The 14,862-nt window shown below is 39.5% G+C and overlaps 2 protein-coding genes across 10 annotated transcripts in view; one reads left to right on the top strand and one right to left on the bottom strand.

Moving 5' to 3' along the window:
- LOC120455557 (neuropilin and tolloid-like protein 2) overlaps nt 1-14,862 on the bottom strand; it is an 87,858-nt gene that overhangs the window by 61,837 nt on the left and 11,159 nt on the right. For all 9 annotated transcript variants that reach the window (XR_005616755.1, XM_039641905.1, XM_039641907.2 and 6 more), the window contains one exon: nt 9,743-9,870. The gene's annotated coding sequence lies outside the window, so the exon portion shown is untranslated. The remainder of the gene's footprint in view (nt 1-9,742; nt 9,871-14,862) is intronic.
- Nucleotides 5,577-6,810, top strand: LOC120455560 (leucine-rich repeat extensin-like protein 3). Its single transcript, XM_039641914.1, has 2 exons — nt 5,577-5,657; nt 5,754-6,810. Exons 1-2 carry the CDS (start codon nt 5,648-5,650, stop codon nt 6,602-6,604), a joined length of 861 nt encoding a protein of 286 aa, XP_039497848.1. The 5' UTR covers nt 5,577-5,647; the 3' UTR covers nt 6,605-6,810.

Genomic DNA, 14,862 nt, shown 5'->3' with positions numbered 1-14,862 from the left:
GTTGCAAGCACCGCCAATCCAGTCCGCTTAAGTTGAATCCCCACTTCTGTCCGCGCGCCCGCAAAAGTTTAATTGTTCGCCTTGGACTCACAAAGTCCCTAAAGCGCCCAAAAAAGCCACCCAAAAAGCCACCCAAAGCCACCCCAAAATCCACCCAAAAATCCATCCAAAAACCCACCCACATCACACACTTCATTGAGGAGCTTTGTTGTTGCGATTGCAACATTTGAAGAAATAAGCAAAAACCGAAAACAAATTTCAAACAAAACGTGCAACAAAGCAAAGGCAACAGCATCAAATAACATAAAATGAAATAGAATAAAGTAGCAGCCCACACACACAAAATACGGATATAAATATAAATATAAATAAGAACGAAAACTTCAAGGTTGAGTTGTACGCGTGATCGGCTGGAAATTCCACTCACTCACTCACGATTCTTTATTATCATATTTTGTAGTACGTACTACGTACATACATAAGAAGCAAGTTCAAGTGCATTATTATCTTATCTATTTAATGCTTGCTTCGCTTGCGAACATGGTCACATTGGTTACGATAAAGCGTTATCGTTACACGGTATTCATTACACTAACGATGTTTGCATTGTTTGAATAATTCTACAAGTGCATATATCACATTGATCTAACACATTTATGTGAATATTAAGTAACTCCGAAGTGCTCACTTTATTTAGCCTAAAGTGCATTTTTATTAGTAACGAAATGAAGTAAATAGGTGAATGGATTCGTGACACGACTTCAGCACTTTTAGAATGCTGCGAAATTTGCATGCAAAATCGCGATGTCGACGTGGAAAAATGGAAAAGCTGCCACACGACAGCAACAGCAACAACAATTGAGGCAAAGGAACAACTGCAATTATTCAACAATTTGCAAGGCTTGCTAGTGGGAAAAAGGGGCGTGGCCGGGGCAGCGGCTGCAGGTGGGCGCCAATGTGATGGGAGTGGCAGGGGGAGAGGCAGGGGGAGTGGCCGGCCTGGAAGAAAAGTTCTTCAAACTTTTGCCATGCAAAAGTGTGCAGAAATTGTACATACCTTTATATATGTATGTATGGGAAATATAATATTTTCTTTATGCTTTTTATTGCTATTGTTGCGTTTGTTTTCATAGCAATTTTCAGCGAAACTTTACTCGAACTCTTTGTTGCCAATAATAAATAATAATAGCATAGAAAAATTGCGTATGAAAACAAAATGAACTACAACAAAAGAGTATTTTTGTTGAACATCAAGCTCAAGTGTTTTTGTTCTTTTCTCAAAATTATTATAATAAATTTAAAGAATTAATAGTAAGCATTAGTTGAACGAGCCACTGCATTTTTTTTTTCAGTGCAATTGTTTCAGCACTCTGTCAACTAATTGTAAGAGCTAAGTACGGAAAAAAAAATTGATTTGCATAATAGATTGAAAACAAATCGTTGGGCCAAATAACACAAAATGTAATTTTCATACTATTGCAAATTTGGCAGTCTGTTTATATTTTAATTTGATTAAATCCAAAGGGGATTATTAATTACATATTTAAATTCCACCTTTGCTGTTTCCTTATTTAAAAACTACGTTTAAGCTTAGTCGTTAGTTTAGCTATTGATATTCATTGATGTATGCAACACGTGTTCGTCTTTTACTTCAGTGAAAACGCACCACTTAATTTTGCAAATGTTCTTAACCCACTAAAGCCCATGCGGCTCAGTCAATCGCCCGATTTTAACCCCAACCCCTGACTCACACAGTTTGTTTCCCGTCCAGGTCGGTGTCTTGTTTACAGGATTTTTTTTACGAATCTCTACGGTTTTTGGTTTTTTGTTGTTTAGCAGCTTCATAGTTTTATTTTTTCTGTACCGCTGTCTGTTGGTTTATTTTGCTGTCTTGGCAGAAAACCGTGTAGTCCGATGCAGTGATTCTGCTGCTGTTATAAAATATGAGCTGGAATTAGGCTACCATAGACACACCCATACACTGGCAGCGGCACGCACACACACACACACACACACACGTACGGAATAGACAGGACATATTTGTGCAAAGTTTTCATATATTTTCGTGCCTGGAGTTTGGCCCGCTCCGAGCGGCAGCTGATAAAAAAGCTTGTAAAGTGGATGGGGGAAAGGAGACGCTGAACACGGGACATGGAAACAGGGAACAGGGAACAAGGGAATGGGAACTGGAAACTGGGAACTGGTAAGAGGACATATGTCCTGCAGGGACTCGCCTCCTGGCTCCTGGGCACAGCGAAAGGTGTGAGCGAGTGTGTGTTTTGTCAAATGTGCACTCATTTCTGCTGAAAAATTGAAGTACATGCATGACTGCTTCAACCTGTCACAGGCCACCACCCACTCGACCAGCCTGAAGAGTCCTCGCCTACACTGAGAAAAAAACATAGAACAAAGCTGGATCACCTTGAAAAATTCCACAACACAGTACTAAACATTACAGAGAATTGCTTTCAATTCAATTAAATAAATATGCTACACATTTTGGAACATGGCAACAATTTCGGTTGAGATACTCGTATTACTTTATTTATTTATTTCAAAATTATATTTATCTCCGTATGTTATCTAAATGAGCCTTTATTATGCTTTCAAATGATTTTTAAGACTTCTTTTCTTTACATAAATATTCATATTATTTACTCTTTTTTACCGAAGTGATATCAAGTCGTTTTGGCTTGTATTTTATTTTCGGTTTCGTTGTTACTTCGTTTCTTAGTTTTTTGTAGATTTCATAAGATTTCCGGTCACTTCACTAATGAGTTTTACAATGCCCCGTAGCACAGAGTCTAGAGCCCTGGAAATTGTTGATACAATGTCCTTGCACAAACAGTCCTTAAATCCAATCCTTTTCTTGGACAAACAGCCATGTGTGTGTGTGTGTGTGTGTGTGCTTAATTTAATTTCCCATTCTTCATCTCGGTCTGGTGGTTGGGTATGAGTGGGAGTGTGAGTATAAGTGTGAGTGTGTGAGTAGAGAGAGGGGCATTTCCATTGAGCCGTGTCTCTGTTTGTCTTCTGTTGGGCGAGGTCATCTTTTACGAAGGAAGCTGCCTCCGCTTAAGGAAAAACTTTACAACAGCTAAGTGCTTAATTTATGTTGCTCGACTAATTCATTGAGATGGTCGTCGCTGGTCAGAGATAAGTTGCAAACTTCCACTCGAAAACCTGACAAAAGACGGAGCTGAGGTGAGGCTGCCACTTTTGGTAGCAAAGTAAATAATTGGGTTGTCGTGTGTGTGTGTGTGTGAGATGCCGGAAAAGTGCACGATAATATTTAAAATATATACACTTAATTCAATTTGCTACGTAACTCGATAAGATATGCAGTAGAAAAGGCAGAAATTGAAGTCTTTTTGGGGCTAATGGATTATAAAAAACTATACAATGGTAAAACTTTTCGAGCCAATCCCATCCGCTTTATTTTGTAATTTTTAATCAACTTATGAAAACGTTTTATGGAAAACGTTGAGCGTTTTTAATCGAAAAGAAAGTTTTAATTTTGCTTGAGCAGCTTTTAAGTGAACGCATAACTATTATAGACGCTTCAAAACCAATTTGAAGTTTATGGACGAACAAAAGCGTGGAATAATCGTAAAACCCTGGTAATGATTAAACTCCTTCAAGTTTTGCGCCACTTTCTCGTCTGAAAAGTTTGCTCGACTATCGCCTAAATCACAGGCAACTTTTTAGCCGCAAAGTGATTCATTTATAATCTCGAAGAACTCAACTATTTTGTGCATATCTCCGCCTAAACCAACTGGCCAAAGTTCATTCATAATCTGAGATTGTTTCGCCAACTATTCGCATATACTTCGTATGCATATATAATATATACATATATAAATAAATATATAAAAGTGTACATAAACACTTTGGCACACTGGCTGGGCAGAAGACGAAGAAAGGCGGATTTATCATAAACTTTGCTGCCTTTTAATATTCACATCACACGCTGCGTATGAGTAATTTTGCCCGGCAAATGGCCAAGTCGTGTTTGTTGGCGAGGGCGGAGCGAGCAGCTTTACGAGTGCTAAGTGGATGAAACAAAGTGAATTAAATCAATCCAATTGAAGCATAACGATTGAAAGTTTTCGTTCCAATGCGGCCTGTAAAACACTCCACACTTTGAATATAAATTATAAACACAACGCACATCATTTTGCAGCTTCAACAATACCCAACTCAAAAGTTGTACAACAAATGTTGGCAGTCTGAAAGGGGCACCTCCGAAATCCAACAGATGTCGGAATATAAATGCGTGCATAAATATTCGCCATGCGACAACAATTGATTCTGTTTGCTTATGCCGTTTGGAAATATGTATATTCTACACTTTAAATAAATAATTATTTACGATCGCAGTGCACGGGTTCAAGGGGCAGGATTGAATGGTGCTGGCATCGAGGATATCACAGGATATTTTGTGTGCAAAGCTTTGACACAACATGGGGCTTATATTAGGGAAAAATGTTAAACAATGTATAAATGGAATAAAATATATATTGAGAATATTTAGTACGAAGTGAAGTTACAAATAGCAGCACCACTTGAATTTATTTGAAGTGAGTTCCTGTTTGTTTGGCCCAGTAAACTTCTCCATCGCTGGGTGATTGGTATGGGAATCGCTCATAAATCTTAACTGCAACAACCATATTTAATTACAAAACTTTTGCCAACTGTCCGCCGCTTTTCCCCCCATCCCACCATCCCCCCTTTCCACCACCACCAGCTGTGCAGGACATGTTGGTCCTTTTTGTTTTTCTGGTTTTTACCATCGCGCTGCAGGAAAGGTGGCTTTTCCGAGGGGCGGAAGTGGCGGCGCGGAGCTTTTCATGGCGTTATTATTACGCATACCCACACACACATACACACAAACACAGGCATACGCCCCCTTAGGCTCTTTGCCATTTTTATCGACTGCCAAATGGCCAACACTTGTCCACTCATCCGCTCTCGGCCACTTGGCCACTTGGCCGCTTGGCCTAACACTTCCGGTCCGGGGCCATAAACCGAAATCTCTTGTTTGCACTGGCCCGGAGTCAAGAAGCAATTGCCAAAAATAAACGAAGAACAAAAAAAGGGGGCCTGGCCTGCGAAATCAGTTAACAGGCAATTTCAACTATTTTACAGATTGCGCACCGAATGGCCAAATGAAGCCGGCCAAATGTCAATGCCATCAGTGTAGGCTTAAATGGAGTTCGTAGATCGCCATTAAATCGAATACTTTTATATATATATAATGATATATTAAAACACATTATTTAAGCATTTAGGAATAAGTGAACTATAGTATTACACATTTGAAGGTAGCAAAGTGCAAACTGCGAAGTAAGAAACATGGCACTTTTAGGTTCGACAAAACATGTTGCTTACATGAACAAAGCACGGAACGTAACATTAAACCCACAACCATATAGCTACTTTGCCCAATTAGCAGAGTGCCGAGCAGCATGGGGGATCATGGACGATGTACCCACTCAACGGATCTCAAGTGGTTTGCCCAATACACCGGCAAAGATAAAATCGACAGTGGCGAGCGATATAAAAAGAGCAGCGAGTGCAGCAAACAACATTCGCTAAACAGCAGAGAAGTTGAAACTGCTGTAGCAGAGGCATTATCGAACGCAACATGAGAGTTTGTGAGTAGCACCGATCCTGATTCCTCCACAAAATTAACTCAAGGAGTATCCTATTTTTTTGTTGTTTTTGTTTTTTGTTTGTGTGCTTTCTCCTAGACCACTTGCTGCTGATTGGAATCGGTTTGGTGGCCATCGCCGGCGGTCGTGAGGCTCTGGCACATCCACCCAGGTCCGAGGAGCCACCGTGTACTCCTCCTCCGCCGGATCCGTGCACGACAACAACATGTGCACCACCACCGCCTCCACCACCATGCACAACAACAACATGTGCACCACCACCGCCACCACCACCGCCACCACCACCATGCACAACAACAACGTGTGCACCACCAGAGCCGCCACCGTGCATAACAACAACATGTCCACCACCACCGCCGCCACCGTGCAGGACAACCACATGTCCACCACCACCACCACCACCGTGCACAAGGACACCACCACCACCCCCCTGCACCAGAACACCACCACCACCACCACCACCACCGTGCACAAGGACACCACCACCACCCCCCTGCACCAGGACACCACCACCACCCCCCTGCACCAGGACACCACCACCACCACCGTGCCACAAACCACCACCACCACCACCACCACCGTGCACCAAGACACCACCCTGCACCCCACCGTGCACCACGACTCCACCCTGCACCACAACCCCTTGCCCACCCGCGAGCGGTGAAGGGGCTAACAGCGGCAACAACAATAATACTGAAGAGAGCATTAAACCGGTAATAGAAGCCAAGGTGCTGATCTCGCGCCACGATTGCCGTGGCCAGGACGATGGTGTGTTCCTCGCCGATGTGCGCCACTGTCGCCGCTACTACGTGTGCAGCCGGCAGAGGTCGAAGCGCCAGAGCTGCCCCACCGGCTTCTGGTTCGATCGCCAGCTGAAGGCCTGCCGCCTGGCCAGTCTGGTCAGCAACTGTGACGCCATGCGCAATTGAGGTGGTTATGGTTATCTAGCTGCCAGTGTGGCCATGCGCACATGCAACGCAAATTGGCTTTTCAGAACTTTCCTTTTTTTTTCCCCCACTATTTCAAAGAGTATATAGCAAAGCAAGTGTGAATTAATTATAAACTATTCCAAAGCAGTAATGAATAATATTTGAACGATCATACAATAAATAAGTGAGAGCAATCATATGAGCAATTCCCGTTGAACATTACAACATTTGTGCACACAACAATGTGACCGTATATGGCCAGCACAGGGTTACTTTGATCAATTCAAAGTTCGAACAGCTGTCGAGCCATTAATTTAGTTTGGAAATCAATCAGAGGGCTTTATTAATATATAGCTAAATATTGAACACGAACGATTAAGCTGTCTGGCCCGCTCTCCAATTGTCATCAATTTGCCCGGCGGCGAAATAGAGAAAACTTTCAATCAGCCGACGCAAAAATTGCGAAAAAGCAAAACAAGCTCATAAATTTGTCAACACTTTTGCAGCGACATCGAAGTGCTGGTGCCACAAGGGGTGGGGAGGGGCAGCAGAAAAGTATGCCACAGTTTGGTGCACATCCATATCCGTTTTATAGGCGTCAACTTTTCGGTCGAGCACTGGAAGGACCAACAACAACAACAAAAACAACAACAAAAACAACAACAAAAACAACAACAACAGCAGCAATAACAGTGCGACATTTGTGAGTTAGTGTCTGTGTGGCATTACTATGTCAGGCTATTTATTATATCCTGCCACATACCACCGCCGCGCCTGAGCCACCCACTTGGACTGTGGATTGTGGACACCATGGTGGTGGTGGTGGTGGTGCAGGGCATTTGACAGGGCAAAGAATTTATTTGTCGATAAGCATCCTTGATATTTTACGTCGGTGGCTCCCAAGTGGGCCCACAAAATCTCGCGGCAATCCACAATTCCCCCGCGCCCAAGTCACTAAATCAGCCAGAGAAAAATAGTCCTTGATGGTTATTCATGGCTTGTTGTAGCTTTTACTTCAGATTGATATACGCTGATGTAAGTCGCGCATTTCGGCGAATGTGAATTGCGCAAATGTCTTCATAAAAGTATGGCTTACGAAAATATGCCAAGCTTTTCGCAATTCTACAATTCTAGAGACCTTTAACTTTACTTGTTATTACTCATATTGCATGCAGTTTCTTATTTATAAGATTCTTTCTTGTAATTAGTGCCAGTGTGGCGAGAAGTTAAATATTTCACCAGAACCCATTGTCTTGCCAGCGTTCTTATGCAATGTTACACTTGCCTTTTCCCATGACAATTACGAGTATTTTGCATTTTAATAATCCTCTCGCTTTCTTGCTGCTACTTGCATTATTTTTCCTGCCTTTAAAAGCGTATATTCCTCTTCCTTTGTACCTATAATATTATTACATTCCACCTCCTTTGTACCTATAATATTATTAGATTCCACCTCCTTTGTACGTATAATATTAGTATTATTTTTGGGTTTCCATTTTGGGGTCAGCAACACAAATCAAAACGCAAAGCGCCGCAGCTGAGGACCACGAGGCGTCGCGTCTGACTTTTATCATATTTCACTGGGGCATTCGACGACCGCCAAAAAATAGAGAAGTAGAAGACCAAAGGGCCAAACAAAAAAGTAGGCGACGGGAAAAAATTGGGCAGACGAAATTGAAACAACATGGCAGGACCTCGGCTAAGGATACTTTTTGCCATTACTCGCCAAACGGGCCGTGGCAATAAAATGCCCAAAACTTTAAATGCAAAAATGGGTTTTTGGTTGCGTTGCGTTGCGTTGCGTTGCGTTTACACACGTGCATATATCTATGTCACTCTGTGTATATGTATTAAATATCTTCGCGCTTTTTTCTGCCGCAAAGTGGCGTGCGAATTGTTTTTGCCCAGTTGGGCGAATGTAAATGTAACGCATTCGTATTCACGCTCACGACCACACCCCCTCACTCACACACACACACACACACACACACACACACACACGCACACGTCCATAGGGACAAACATAGATACGCCGGCTGGCCACACACACGGATACAACATTGGCATCCTGGCCAAGAAAAATCCAGCAAAATTTCGCCATTTATTCAGATTCAAAAATCGTCAACTGACAAAAGCTGTAAATTGATATTAAAACCAGGATTTCACAAATAAATGAAAGTTACTTGAAAAAGCAGTATAAGCAGCAACCAATACACGAAAGAATAACAAATAGTAACAGACACCAGAGTTAATTTGAAAAAAATGCATAAAGCAAGTATTCCAATGATTTCACTTCTAGTAGAAATTTATAAAATAAAATACAAATGTATTTTAAACAGAAATGGCAATAAAAATAAAACAAACATCAAATCAAGTCTAAGTAAATTGTAGATAAATGTGCTCTGTAAATTAAATATGAAATGCAATGAAAAAAATGCAATACTGATACAAGAAACACGAGCAGTAAAATGAAACTATCAACTGAGTGATTTGAATTTCCCAGCATTTATGCCGAGAAAAACTACAGAAGAAAATAATTTGTATGTAGTTGCATTACTATTCAAAAAAAAAAGAGTTTATCACAAATGCGTCAAAAACACTCGCATCTATGGACCTATTTTGCCAATGAGAATCATTTGTAAATCACAGCATAGATTAACTATTGTTAATTATAAAGAGTTGAAATTTATATGAAAAAAATTATATGCCACCAATAATGTGAATTAATTGGGAAATAATCAAAAAGCAGCCTCGCTTTTCAAAATGAAAGAGAATAGAAAATTACTTAATGCTTTCAATTGAAATACAAATCAAACATATTCACTTAAAACTCCCATTTAGACTAGTTCGCATATGCGAATTCAAAACAATCACATTCGTATTGTTATTGTATTTAAATTGTTTGTATTTTTTACCCAGTAATTGTACATTTTTTTAGATAATTTATTTCAATAATAATTGCACAATAAATGTGAAGCTAACAAGGGCAATTGTTTTGTGGCCGCTTAATTTATGGTTTACAAGCAAACATCAAACACCACGGCGATTCACATTTTTGCGGCTTTAGGCGCTTAATTTTGTTGAATTTTTGCGGATATTTTGCGGCATTAATTAATAAGCAGCATATTTAACACTTACCGCAAAAATCCCGACGACGAACAGCAGGGCGTTTGTTAATCATGCGTCATTTATTTTGTTTTTTATTTCCCAGCCAGTCCTTAGATTTTCAAATTCCGAATCCCGAATGCCAGGCACTTCAGATTGTTCTGCAAATAATTAAGCGGAAAACGTTCATTATTTATTTGTGTGGCGCGAATTAAGACAGATCCTATAGATAAATAAATAAATAGAGACTTCGTGTACAGCTGCCAAATGACTCCTTCAGGCTGGAAAATATTTTTTTCACATTTTTTTTTCGCCCGGTTTTTTGCCTCTTTTTTTCAGCCATTTTTGCTTACGGCTCGTTTGGGGGGTTCATTTTGTAGATTGCGCGTTGAATTTTTAATTGCCCGCGCAACGAAAAATGTTCAAAATTACAACTAAACTTTAAATTAAACTTGAAACTGCACACACAGACACACACAGGCGAATGCCCCCAGGGAGTGGTTACGGGGTAAGGAGTCCTTTTGTGCCAGGATATTTGGGGCCCAAAGTGCCGCGCTTTATAACGAGCTCCGCTTTTTCAATTATTAATTAATATCTCGCAGTGCAAAGCGTCGCAGACACATATGCATACGTAGTTAGAACAGCTGTGCTCAAAATAATAGAGCGGAAAAATAAATACAATTAGAATTGAATTTCAAAGCCAACCAACGTGTAAGCCTCGAGCTTGGAACTTTAAAAAACAAAGTGTTAATTATAATGCAATTTGCGCATGGATAAGTGCTTTAATCTGCAGCTAATGAATGAATGATTTTTTTAGAAATCATGGCTTCTATTATTTTGAGCTGCATAACATTATAGATGGTGGCCAGCATTGCCGCGCTGGCATACAGTTACTGTGAAAAGTTCGCCACCAGTGGTAAGTGAAAGTTGGAAAGGAAGTAAAATAGTTTTCGAAGCAATTGAAAAACGCTCAACGGAAGGGAAAAACTTTCTGCAGCTCAGTTCATTTTCCCCCACTGCAATAGCAACAACAATTAGGGCAAAAACAGCAACAAACACGTACACAACTTGCACAATTTGCGAATGGGATTTTCAAATATTATTTTATTTTATTTTCCTCCCAAACATACAAACATACACATACATACATACATACACAGTCGGTGCAGGCAAACGAATTCAATAAAGAGCATTCGCGATCAAGAGGATGACGAAAACTTTCGGCGGCACAAATTTCCAAGAATTTCCACAGTCAGCCGCAAAAGTACACGGTCGGAAATCAAAATGATATTTAATATTTAAAAGAAAAAATGCAAGAGAGCTGTGTAGTACTGGCACTTAAAAAAGTATGAATGGTGTGAATGGTACTCAGTTCGTACACTTACTTCGATTTTATTCAAATTTTTAATAAAAACACACACAAAGGAGAATGTGTATGTGTAGTGTAATTGAAACGCCTTTGAATGCAAAACGCACACGTATGTGAAATGCATGCCAAAAAGGTGTTAACTGAAATCAAAAATTCGAAATTCAAAATTCAACAAACAAATGAATAAACGCAATTTATGCAAAAAAGACCCTTTCATGGTAATGAAATCCAGCCAAAGGAAAATCCTTGTGTTTATTTAGGTAGTAAATAAAGCCAAGACTAAACTGAAAGCAATATGCATATCAAAAGTGTGAATTCCATCAAAAGCCACATTTAATATTTCAAAAAAAAAAAAAATTCAACTACAAATTCTTCAAGTCCCGAATTGGCTTACAAAGTGACAGAGAGACTGTATGTTGGTTGCTAACCTTGACGTCTTTAATGCGCTATGTGCACACACAGATATGCAAGTTTCTAGCCAACTGAGAATTCCTCGAGTGCTCTGAAATTCACATCATGTTAAAGCTGATTATCGCTGGCAACAAAAGCAGAAACAACAGCAAAGGTCGGCAAAATCATATACATACATACTTACACTTACGGGCAAAAAGCGAAAGTGAAAAATGACTTGGATATTGCACCTTAAAGGCGAGGGCAAAATAGAATAAAAAAAATAAAATAAAAAAAATAAAATAAAAAAAATAAAATAAAATAAAATAGCAGACATATGCAGGCAAGCAACACGAATTCTTTGGCAATTTATTATTAGAAAGAAGCAGACGGCACGAGGCCGATAGAAAGAGATAGCGCGAGCGCGTGAGAGAGAGATGGCGAAACGCTTGCAAAACACCAAAGAGCAAAGCAGCGACTGTGGCGGTCGCAGGGCCACGACAGCTGTTTGTGTAGTTGTCGCAACAGCAGCACGCAGCAACATGCAACATCAGGCGCAACAGCAGCAGACGCAGCAGCACGCAGCAACTTGGAAAATGCATAGAAACGACCACTTGGATGCCCTCTTAAAAATATTCAATTTAAAATATTGGAAAATTATTTGCTCACAATTCTGACTGTTCATCAGTAATAATTGCGTTTCTTTAAAGTGTTCATAACATATTCGGAGATATGGCCGAAAGTACTCATTACATGAAGCTATTTAAAATAGAAGCACTTGCCATAATTTAAATGAATTCCTTAATAATCAGCTTCGCCTTGGAGGGAAACATTAAATGCTGCGAATAATAACCGCATCTGCGCAGCAGACACCTTAATTATATTTATGTTTGCATTAAATGCAAATGACCAGGAATCATATAGACCCGCCCGCTACCGCGTAGTCGTATATAAGGTATAAATCTTTGCCATGTGTTTTAATATAATATTATTTTAGAGATTGCGTTGATTTGGGTGGCATGGGGCACTGGCTGTCTGGTCACACACGCGCCGACCAATGCCCATATTCTTATATTCTCATATTCTCATATTCTCAGATTCTCAGAGTCGCCAAGTCTCAGAGACTTTGAGTCTCAGAGTCTCATAGTCTCTTAGTCGCCGTGTCTCATCTTCGCAGTCCTCGTTGCCTAGTCAATATTTCATTTGGCACTTGAACCAAATTCTTTTAGTTTGCTGCGAAGGTTGACGTCAAAGTCGCCGTCGACGGCGCAGTCCACCTTTAGTAATGGATTTTCATTTGTGTATAGTAGCATCGATTTTGCCCGTCTGTTTAGTAAATTCGCTAATTTAACCCACAGGCCATGTACACATTTATATACATACATATATATAAACCTGATAAGCACAAAAAGAATAGCACTTTGTTCAAAACGCAAAAGATTAGACACAATTGCAACTATTTCCCGTTAACAATGCAGTCTGGCAATTTCACAGTCGAATTTTCCGCACACAAAGCGATGCAAATAATGGCAATTCTGCGTAGTGCAAAAAACAAGTGCATTTCAATACCGAACATGATATGAAATCATAGAGCGAGTATATATTTAGCAAATTTGCCAAAATTAAATACATTGCTGCCCAGCGGGACAGATGTTGTATTATTTGTCGAACGATTACCTCGGGGAACTCGCTGCCAAAATACTTTAATTGATCATAACTTTTTGGTTATCCAAATAACAGGCTTTTGCTTTTTTAATATGCCATACTATCTCTATCGTTTTTATAGCTCATATTAATATATTTATAAAATATAAATTAAACAACAAACTTTTTGTAGTTTTTAGAGAGCAAGCAAATGTAGGTAACCTTAAAGTACTTTATTCTATATTTCGCTCTTGACACTCTAAGCTTTTCCTCTGATACCGAATACCAAGTCAGAACGACATTGAGAATGATTTTGTATACCATTGTTTTTCATTTCCTGAAACATTCACTTAAGATCTGAAGACATAACCGCAATCAGGTCATATAGCCGACAGCTCCCATGACAATGTGCAGATACACACAACATTTACCTATATATATATATATATACATATATATTGTATATATACACGAGATTTTTCACTTTACATCTTTGGCTTTGTTGTGGCCCAAATTTCTGCAGTGGCTGCAGCGTAAAAAAAAAATAATAAATAAATAAGATATATACACAAAAGATAAGAAATATGCCAACGAAACCTCTGTAAAGTGGTTAAGAAAATGTTGTGAAAGATCTATTCTGTGCAGGACAGCAGTTTAAATGCATCATTATAAATAAAAAATGCGAAAAAAAATAATCGAATAAATTACTGCCAACGAGTAGAAGCCAAAAAGTGAAAGAAGTACTTTATCTGGCCGTCTCTTTCATTGTGGAAATGGCCATGTTGGTTTTCCATTTTCATGGCATTTTGCATTTTGCTACTGGCTTTTTTTTCGTTTTTTATTTTCTTATATTTTGGTCAGTTTTCTTTTTGTCCCTTTTTTTTTTTGCTGCTGTAATGAACGCGATTACAAGCCGACAGCAAAGCAGACGATAATCAGGAGGAAAAGCGGGTTGGCTTGTGGAAAAGCCATTTCCTTTTGCCTCTCCACCATCCGCCCCTTTGTAAAGTTGTCGGGCAAATTTATGACATTTATTGAAATCGTTTTTCTTTTGGCTTTTCCAGCAGCCCAAAATAAAAAAACAAAAAAAACTGCCCATACCCATAGCCATTTCCAGAGTTTTCTGCTCTTTTTCCGTTCTGATTAGTTGTTTGCCATTGCGTTTTCCATTCACCCGAGTCCGAATCCGAATCTGAAACCGAGTCCAGCTGCAATTAGTTTCACATTCCACGGGAAATCGCTGGGAAAATTTCGGACAATGCAAAAAGGCTTTGGGAGCACTTTGCCACGGCAAAGAAATGAAAATACTACGGAGACACACAAATAATAAATAAGAAGAAATCCCAGCAAATGAGAGGACCTGTTGCTCTGGACACAAAAGAAAATGGACATTCGGTCGGTCGGTGGGTCAAAGGAGGCGGAAGGCAGTTAAGCTAACCGAAAGCGGGAAAATCGCAAAAGAAAGTTTGGGCTTAGCAACATAAACTTTTGGCTTAATTTTATTGAAATAAATGGGTCCAAAAATTGAAAAAATTTAATCTCAGCAAATCTGCAGAGAGATAAAACTAAATGGAGCCAAATGTGGGAAAACTCGAAGGGCAATTACATTCAGGCCGAGAAAATACAAATGAATGAATTAAAATCAAGGACGATAATCGAAACAATTAATTACAATAAGAAAATAAGGAGTACTAATAAATATTGCCAATAAATATTGATTTGTAGTGGTTAAATTCTGGATGATATGTTC

The sequence above is a fragment of the Drosophila santomea genome, chromosome X (assembly GCF_016746245.2).
Source record: "Drosophila santomea strain STO CAGO 1482 chromosome X, Prin_Dsan_1.1, whole genome shotgun sequence".
In the NCBI taxonomy this organism is placed as follows: domain Eukaryota; kingdom Metazoa; phylum Arthropoda; class Insecta; order Diptera; family Drosophilidae; genus Drosophila; species Drosophila santomea.
Note: the sequence above shows the minus strand (reverse complement) of the source record. Positions and strands in the feature narration are given on the sequence as shown.